Source organism: Diadema setosum, chromosome 4 (genome assembly GCF_964275005.1).
Source record: "Diadema setosum chromosome 4, eeDiaSeto1, whole genome shotgun sequence".
Lineage (NCBI taxonomy): Eukaryota > Metazoa > Echinodermata > Echinoidea > Diadematoida > Diadematidae > Diadema > Diadema setosum.
Genome location: NC_092688.1, coordinates 18,307,408 through 18,317,799, shown reverse-complemented (window position 1 = coordinate 18,317,799; position 10,392 = coordinate 18,307,408). Strand labels below are relative to the sequence as shown.

Genomic DNA, 10,392 nt, shown 5'->3' with positions numbered 1-10,392 from the left:
AGTGCAATGACACGGTGATATTGCTGCACATAAACAATAACAGTCCGAAAAAAATTGAGTGCAGACTCCATTCAAAGAAAGGGCCCCACACAAAAAAGAAACATTAATCACACTGCGATTTCCTTGAACAAACATTTTCCAATCCTCAATGATGTTTTAAACATACTCATAATTTTTTAAGATAACATCACAAAACTGTAATCATCAGTTTTATACACCATGAGTTTACTGATGAACATTCAGCAGTAGAGCATTCCAATCAAACTCAAGAATAAGTAATAGCAGAATTACACTTGTACCATAAAATCTTAGAATCATCCCTCATCAAGCAAGGGTATACTGCTGTCTATTTTTTTTTTTTTTTATAGTCTGTTTGTTTTGTTTAATGAGCTCTGCCAGTACATCATTTACACCATAGACACAAGCAAAAGGGATCATGAACTGTACCAGAGCTACCAAGTCTCACGCATTCTGCGTGAGACTCATGCATTTAGGGTCTGTCTCACGATCTCACGTACGGCACCTATTTTTCTCACGCATCTTGTGAAGTCTGCAATTTGGGCCAAAATTAAGGAGCAGAGCTCAAAGTATTAGAGTGATAGTTGCAATTGAAGGTATATTTCCCTTTTGCCTTTCAAAATATAGTAAAAAATAGTCACTTAAGTATGTACCAGATCACATCATTAAGAGCTAATAATTTAAAAAAGCTTCCTACCATGGGAGGGGGACACCCTCCTCGTTCGCGTGCGCATGCGCACGAACGCCGAGACGCCGAGTCATAAAAATCTCACTCATAAAAGCTTTTTGAACTTGGCATCTCTGCTGTACCTGTCTTTAGGGTTGGACCATTTCCTTGGAGGGGTGTGGGATCTACCAAGACCCCTGCCCTTGATGTCCAAGTGTTGATGCTGTGAAAAGTCTCTCTCGAGGATTTGCTTCCAGCTCCTGATTGACTGGACTCCATCATGAGGAGCCAAATGCTGAATGCATCATGGAGAAGGGAGAAATATGAATGGTTGTTACGTTTGAGACATGGACAACTTTGAAGGAGTTAGAGGAGGAAGAGAAAGACAGATGCATACAACCCATGGTCATTGACAATGTCTACAAAATATCAAATAAAAACATTGCAAGACAACCCTAGTTATCTTATAATGCATTTACCTACAGTACATGTATAGAACCAACATGGCTACACCCCAAACACAACTACAAAGCTGATAAAAATTCATACATTTTACCACAAATTCTATGTTATACTCACGTAAAGTACATGATTGGACTAAAGTATGGTACATCAGTCCACAATGAGCCCTTGCGCTACGTCCATGGGGCAAAAAAAAAAAAAAAAAAAAAAATGCAATTTCTACGTATTTGCAATCCCTAACCACAAATTCCATCACTGCACAAATCAAAATCATAAAAATACCAGCTATAAAGAACAATGAAATGGAATGGAATGGAATGGAGTGGAGGTTTGTCATCTGAGCAAACGAATGCTTGCCGACTTTGACAGAATGCAGTGCAGCCTCTCCAAAAGCTATCCTTGCGCTGGCCTCCACCGCAGAACAGCAAATGAGGTGGCCTCCATACTTGCCAAGTGTGAGATGTGCTGTGGAAGAACATGGCACTGACACCATCAAGATCAAGAAAGCAGTCAGCTAAAACTTCAATCATCACTGCACTAATTTACACCTAAAATTTGACCTACTCTCCGCCGCACGCCGTCCTGGGTCATGGACATGGAAACTCCTGTCCTGCCCTCCATCATTCTCTCACCACATCTCCAACCAGTGGTAAATCACCCTAACCCCGTCGCGGGGCGCTGTAACACAGTAACAGCAATACGGTACGTATTTGTCCGTATGGGGTCGCTGCTGCGGTTAAAATCACCCATCAAAGCTCAATTGCTCGGCGGGGTATCATCCTAATGACGTTACCCAACCACCTCTCGCCTACACACTAAAAGTCAAAAACAAACCTGGGAAATCTGGGATGCCTTTGTGGCGATACTTTATACTCATATCAATCATATAAATTAATTAAAGATAGCTATAAAGTGAAGTGTTAGGCCATACTGTTGCGTTGAAACAGTGTCAGTGACCCACGTCCCACGGCCACTTAGCACTTAGCCAAATTTCCCTCATCAACTAGACATCTAGTCGGTCAAGGAGTGATTATTTCATAGGAATGACATGGACTTACCTTCTCACTCTACGATTCTGAGCAGGGTTTAGGGGCCGCCTAGTTACTAATTAGTATCCAGATTGTCACCACCGTTTTTAAACGAATGTCTACCCTCTAATGTTCGATCCAATTCTGTTGACACAATTCACAACTGCCATTTACAGAATACAACATCCAAACATTCCGCCTGAACTACACAACAGGCAGGGAATCGAGGGCAGATGATATTCGCGGCTATCCTTCCTTTTAATAATATAAAAATAGTTACATATATATTCAGCACATAATGAGCTGTAAAAATATATTATTAATGATTTATAATATTCATTACAATTGATATCTATATCTTGTAGGATAAAATAAAAAAACAAAATGCATTACATTATTACTAGATGATAAAGCCTAAAGATGTCAGCTCCCATGAAGAGACCGAACGGCAGTGCATTCGCTCATTATGTTTGAGGGATAGTGTAACACTTACAAGTTTCCAGCCAGCATCGAGGCTTGTGACATGTCATGAAGGTAAATGTACTTTAGGCAAGAGTTCCTTCCTTGTGTACCCCCGCTAATATATTTTTATACCACTCTACACAAGACTAGAAATACAGTAATTACAGAGTACAGTTTACGTACCCCCCGTGTAGTGTAACGTGTAGAACACCTCTCTAGTATAATCATGATAATTCACCCCACACAAAATTGCATTGCCCACGATTGGATTAACCTCGGGGCGCTCCTTCACACTACTCACTAACAATGTTAGCTTCGCGTTCGGGCTGGTCGCAGTTACCCCACACGATTCGCCCCAGGCCCCAGGCCCAGGCCTTCCCCGGTTAATATCGTATAAACAATCAACCTCGCCAATAATGACCACTACTGACACTGTCGTCGTGGTCGTCACTGTATACGTATGTATGGAGACTACTGATTAAACCTTCATGAGGCATGACAATGCGACCTCGCACAAAGTAACGTAAAAAAAAAAAATGACATGCCTAGGCCTAGGCCTAGGCTCGGGGCCTAAAGTTGAAGACCCCACCCCTTGCTTTGGCCCATGCCCGATGAACATGATGAATATGAATTGTGATTATGAAATGTGCAAATGCTCTCGAGTCTTGTGTAAGTTGAAATTCTTTTAGTGAACAAATATGCAGTAGTCTATGGTTATCCCCCCCCCCCATTTTTTCCCCGCAGGCCGTGTCCCCTCGACCTCTAGGCTCTGTACTTGGTAAGATGTAGGTTCTAACTGTTAGTGTGTACAAAATTGAAGAATCCATCTAATAAACTGCACTGGCGATGCGACCCCAACATGATACATACAAGTTTACTGGTTAAAGCACTCTGGGTGTGTTGGGTTAAGAAACTGGGGATATGGAATGTCACTGCGCACATCCCGTGCACACTGATGAAGTGATGACATGAACTTGAAGTGATGGAGTTGTGACAAAAACCACAATATTTTCATTTTCTTTTTTAACATTCAATATAAGATACACCTGTATGATCTATGATATATTTCATTATTTACAAGGAAGTATGAAAACACATGAATTTTGACAGAAAAATTAACCCTCCTTTTTACATATATTTCAATTTTATTTGTTTGTTTGTTTATTTGCTTTTAGATGGACCCTAATTGCTGGAAGACAAATGTGGAGATAGCAGTTCTTACACGTACGCTGGGCACTTTGCTTGATGCTGCTTGTTTACACTGGTGTCAGCAAGATGGTGATGAAGTAACGGTAGAACACATACAATGTGTAGGAGACATCTGCCAAGAGTTAGCAGAGCCTTCACCATGTCATGATCGCCCTCTAATCAAAGACCGAAATCCAGTTCTAGCGGGAAATGAAGAATCAATGGCCAGGCTTTCACTGACAGAGTGTCACACTGAAAGAGATCAGTGTGGAGGAAAGTTTTCCCAAGGTCGTGAACCCACGACCAATCAAAGTAGAAAGAATGAGGCACTGCATTCTGGTGTGGCTTTGGAAGGAGTCTGTGCCGGTTGTATAAACGTGCACCAACTTATGGATCCTGTCATAGCATCCTGTCTCATGCATGAAATCAGATGTTCCCAGGCTTACAGGAAGATCTTTCTTCGTGGATTCTGTGAGAAGTTTCCAGCCGTCGGTCAAGATGAAACAGATTGCAGAGATCGGACAGGAAGGATAAGGCTTGAGATTGGATTGACCGACTCAAAACTGTTCAGCTTAGAGCCTGATATCAGATGGTAAGCTGACTTTGTATTGTTGTGATGCTGCAGATTAAACGTGTGCAATGTGTATTTTTGACAAGTGTTCATGTATAGTTACATTAGTGGAAATTAAGTACAGTGTACATTTTACATCTCTTGTCTATGTGATGTTTTATTTTGTTTATCATTCCATTCATCTAAATTTTGATTATTATTTGTATGCCTGAAATGATTAGTGGATCTGATTTCTGATTTTTATAAAACAAATGAAGATTTTCCCAGCCAAAGATTTCCTGCCCTAAAATTCTTTTGTAAAACTTGAACAAATCTGTTGACAACAAGCAGGTGAAAACCCTTGATATTTCCCTTTGGAAATAAAAATAGAACAAAATGTTGTATTTCTCTGTTTAGATAGATTATTTTGTCTACCATAGAAACATCCTTCTTCAACAAGATACTGACAGAGCGGAAAAAAAAAAATAACTGTATGCTGATCTGACTTGCTTTCATCAGGAGTAAAAGGATGCTACCTCTCTGGCTGGTTCGAATGTCAATGGATGATGCCTTCTCATGGTTGTCGACTCTTGGTGGCGCTTTTTCAGCACTGGGAGACGACTTCCAGCATTTTGTATGCAAGATTTTGAGTTTTTTTTTTTTTTTTTTTTTTTTTTTTTTTTTTTTTTTTTTTTTGGGGGGGGGGGGGTTTGCACATTCTTTCACTAGTGCTTCCATTGTCTGGAATGTTTACGCGTCATTATTCCATATCATTATAAGGTACAAGACATCACGTCAGGGAATAATTTCCCCTCTTGAAATTGAATAGCAATTATTTTGAGTTGATGGATACATACTTTGAACAAAATGGCACACAATTCTATGTAATGAAATTGCTATACAAATGACAAGTTTGCTCAGTCATATCCATATGTGATATACACCAGGAAAATTATTCCCTGCATTTACAAGAGAACCTCACTAAAGTGAGCTCCTTGGGACCACTGAGATTTCCTTTGCTATGTCGGATATTTCATTTTATCAGTGATGAAAACAAGACAATAGATGTAAAAAGAAGTAGACCTGCAAAATGACCCTGTTGTAGCAGGTATCTCGCTACATCCAACCCCATTATAATGAGGTTCCACTGTATCTGTTTGTATACCATACCAGCATCTATTTACTGTCAACAATCTTGTTTATTTCCACATACTACCACCAGTATGTTATACTGCCTGTGATGCGTTCAGTTTTGTTCCAGTGCAGTGTTTTGTCGTCAGAGTAATCATTTATAAGGAAATAGAATGATTTCATTCAGATACTTCTACTTCTGTAGCAAAATGCTTGTAAATTGGACACTGCACATAATTACTAGGGGATATGAGATATATTCATACCCTTTTTTGTGTGTAATTGGCAATTCACAAAATTGATAATTTTTATACAATAAAATTGAATTGATAATTGTTAAAGTTGAAGGGGTGAACATTAATTTTGCATTTGGAATAAGTATAATTGTACCATGATACTGAATAACTTTCACTGAGGATCGAGTTTCATGGAAATATTTTCAAATACATGATATGTTTTGGGTGTTTAAATTGTTTTGAATTGAAAAGTCACAAAACACTGTGCAATAAGTATGTGTATATAAATCCTATCATGTGACTAAATTTTCTCGTCATGTGATCCCCCACTTCAGGCTGACAAGGCAGGCAGGGTATCCCTCCATCAGATGAAGCTGGCCTTCCAGATGGGTGATCCTATCTTACAGGCCCGCTGCAAAGTGTACATAGCACAGAGTCTCTTACAAAAGGGGTTCATTCGTCAGGCAATGGCCGTCATCAGGTAAACATTCTTATCTTTATGTTTGTTTTCAAACACGTTCATTAAATGATGGTGAATAAATTCAGTGACTTGTTCACTGCTGCATAGGGACTTGCAATAACAGTTACAGGTTGTAACTTACGAGAAAACAAACTTGCCATCAGGACTACAACCAGGCAATCAACAACTATTCAACTGTTGCTATAAGCATTACATTTGAAGACCATTGTAGCATGTCCTCTACTAATAATGGAGGAGGGCTTCTAGTTGTTTTTAAATGCATCCACTCTTTTTAAGAGGAGCTTAAAAGCTTAAAGTGCAGGTGGAATTGACAAAGTACTGAAATCTTTGAAAGTATTTTCACTTCATGTTATTGTCTGCCGTGATGGCTGTGATGGGAAAATTGTTGTGTATTTACATTCTATAGCTTGCCAGAATTGAGGATCTCTGTACAGCATAGACACACTCCCCACCATCTCATGTATGATTCTCAATCATTTGATTTCCTCATACAATCAGCAAATAGCTTAAAGGGCATTCCATTTCAAAGTGGAAAACTTAACAAATGAAAGCAATCATATTATTAAGATTTAAAGGGAAATTGTACTCAACGTAATGCGTAAAAGAAAAAAAAAAATAGTCCCCGTATTCATGTATTGTGCTGTTTTCATTTGTCTCAATGAGATTATGGCCATCAAAAAGGCCAATATCTAGTAACTAATATGAAGGTATGCATCAATATTACATTCTGATGTACTTATGTTTGTAGTGTAAAACCTACAAGTGTATCAATTTCACAGACTCTGACACTAATAGTGTCTTCATTGTCCTTTTCAATCCTTTGCCAACAGGTACCAAGTGTCTGGAGTATTACAGATAAATGTGTGTTCACTAATTGTTTTGACTTGTTCACAGGCAGCAGTATAGGTACGCCTTGTCCCTCGGGGAGCACACAGACGTACGCCTCATCAACATGTGTAGAGGGGTCTGGAGCATCATACAGTACACATACATGAGGAAGAAGGAGCGCAGAAATAAAGGGGTGGGACTAAAGGATGGGACAAGCCATGTCAAAGGAGGAACAAGATGACAACGCATCTGCCTTGTCTGACATGGATACGGGACTGTGCAATGCGAGATGTGCATCTTCTATGTGTCTGCCTTAGTATAGGAAAGTGTATGTGTATGCACACATACAAATTTTTATGTACATGTGTGCATGCATGTATACATACATTCATACATACATACATACATCTAGATACATAGATAGTTAGATACATACATACATACATACATACATACATACATACATACATACATACATACAGTTCAACCTCAATTAAGTGGCCATGTTGAGACCGGCGGAAATCCGGATAAGATATGGCTGGATAAGGAAAAAATGCTCAAATACAGCACTTTGTAGCATATCATTCTAGGGGTATGCACATGTTACTACCAATTTATTGCTCGATACCTGGGAGTTGTCTGTATTTACGATAACACTGCTGATAAAGGTATCTCAAATACTGGCGGTAACTCTAAATCTCATTCTCTATAATCTCCGCTTTGAAAGCAAAGTGTTGATTAAGTTACAGTCTGATGCAGTGATTGGAGTACATTTGTATGTCCTGTATGTGTATTTGCGCAATAATGGTTGAGCGTGTGTGTTTGTTTGGAGTGAGATTTGGCACTGAAAATACACACATGACAACATTTTTTTTTAAGTCAGCCAGTCATCGTCCGGATAACAGTGAGATCCAGTTAATCGATTGCCGTATAATCAAGGTCGGACTGTACTTACAGACACACACATACATACAGTAACATATCAAATCTGGGTACTGTCATCAATTTCTTATTGCATTGTCATTGATGGGCCACAGCTCTACCCCACCACCACCCGGAGATTTTTTTTTGGGAAAAAAAAAAATAATGCTTGCCTACCTATACATGAACAACACTTGTGCTGTTCATGTAGGCCCCAGGAATCTGTTACTGTAACAATCACTTCTAAATGTACTACATGAATGTTTCAAATGTATACTGGTACTTGCAGTACAGTATAACTGGGACTTGCTGTCGACATTCTGTTGTATAGCGCCTTATGCAGCAACGTGACAATGTTAGAGGCCGTGTATCAATAAGAATTTCATTGACCTGTGAATAACTGCTGCATTTTTTGATACTAAAAATGTGATTAATTCTGAAGGATCAAATAGCCTCCCGATATTCTCTGACTCGCGACGTATGTTTTCTGTTGACAGATTGTAACTTTTCTCCATATGGTCTTGAAGATTTTCTAGTAGCACTTGTTAAACCTAACCTGTCATAGCAAAAAGATAACTTGTTGGTTGTTGTATTGCCTTATTTTTTCTATTGCCAAATTGTAACTTTTTCCATACGGTCTTGAAGATGTATTTTCTGGTCCGTAAACTAAATTTTGGTACCACTTGTTAAAGGACAAGTTCACCTTCATAAACATAAGGATTGAGAGAATGTAGCAATATTAGTAGAACACATCATTGAAAGTTTGAGGAAAATCGGACAATCCGTTTAAAAGTTATGAATTTTTGAAGTTTTTGTGCAGTAACCGCTGGATGAGAAGACTACTGCAGTGTGTGAATAACTTAGATGTCACATGCGTACAACAATATAAGGAAAATATAAAGAGAATTTCACAAAATTTCATCTTTTGAAAAAAGTACACATTCCCCCGACTCGTTACCGACAAAATGTTATGGGTAATAATATTCCCCCTGCCTTTAGAAAGAGGCAAGTCAAGTGCTCTTTTATTATGGGAAAAAAGTGAAAATATGTTGAATTTTCTTTACATTTTCTTTATACTGTTGTACGCATATGACTCACAAGCTGTAGTAGTCTCCTCATCCAGCGGTTCCAACACAAAAATTTTAAAAATTCATAACTTTTGCATCGATTGTCCAATTTTCCTCAAACTTTCACTGATATGTTCTACTAATATTGTTGCATTCTCTCAATCCTTATGTTTATGAAGGTGAACTTGTCCTTTAAACCCAACTGTCATTGTGAAAAGATACTTTGTTGGTTGGTGTATTGCCTTACAAAATGGACAGACTGTACAGTCAATCCCAAGTTTAAAGGAGACCTCCAGATAATTTTCAGATTTTTACATTTGGACAACTATAAATTAGTTATACAGAGGACAGAGTTTCAGAATTTGTGATGATTGGGATGAAAAATGAGAATATTTTCAAAATTTAGAACAAATTGCAATGAACAAGGATGATGACATGGCAGAGTCACCATAAGAATGCATGAGTTGGGGCTCAAGGAAGCAGAACAAAAGAAGAAGGCATGCATAGATTATACGCAGGTGAACTCGCAAGCAAGCGGTATTGTAATGGAATTACACTGCTACATTTCTGAAATATGTGAACCTCCTATGTCATCATCCTTGTTCAGTGTAATTTGTTTAAGGTTTTTCAAAGCATTGTTTCTCTGCTCAAGAACCACAGTAAATTCCACAAATCTATACATGGAGTTGTAGATTTATGTACTACATGATGTGAAATTATGGAAATCGTCTGGAATATCCCTTTAATCCAAAGGGACGGGGACAAAAGAAAATTCTTTGACTTGCCTGAATTTCCACTTGCATAATAGAATTTAAGCATACAATGTATTTATACCCATTTACGGTACAGTTTCTATTTTTGACTTGGGGCCTATGTGAGGTCACAAGGCGAGGTGGAGTGTAATTGTCTAAATCAGATGCATATTCTGCACACTTCTCCAATTGTTTAGCCCAAGCAGAAGGCATTAACCCCTTGCGTACATAAACCTAGTGGGATTTCACAATCTCATTGGGAATGGCCCAATATGAGCAAGTGTAACTGCACAAGAATTATTACATACACATGTATGAGTTGGTCGACAGACAATGTGTGTCTTTATATGTAGAGTATGAGGAAGTCCTTATTCTCTGTGGTTTCCCATTTTCACAGATAAATCTTGATCAAATTTCCTCCACTGGGTTTATTATCTGCAGAGAGAAAGTGATTGTGGAAATATACACACTATTTGTACAGTACATGTATTTTTCAAGAGGTGTTTCAATACTTGCAGAAAACATGTAGTGGAAGCAGCAATGAATGAAATATCTATATAATTTGCAAGGTACATGTACATTGTATTTTTATATCATACCA

The 10,392-nt window shown here is 38.4% G+C and overlaps 1 protein-coding gene across 1 annotated transcript; it reads left to right on the top strand.

Moving 5' to 3' along the window:
* The first annotated feature begins 3,904 nt into the window (after window positions 1-3,904).
* Window positions 3,905-7,292, top strand: LOC140227664 (uncharacterized). Its single transcript, XM_072308079.1, has 4 exons — window positions 3,905-4,417; window positions 4,895-5,009; window positions 6,078-6,223; window positions 7,118-7,292. Exons 1-4 carry the CDS (start codon window positions 4,047-4,049, stop codon window positions 7,290-7,292), a joined length of 807 nt encoding a protein of 268 aa, XP_072164180.1. The 5' UTR covers window positions 3,905-4,046.
* The last annotated feature ends 3,100 nt before the right edge of the window (window positions 7,293-10,392 follow it).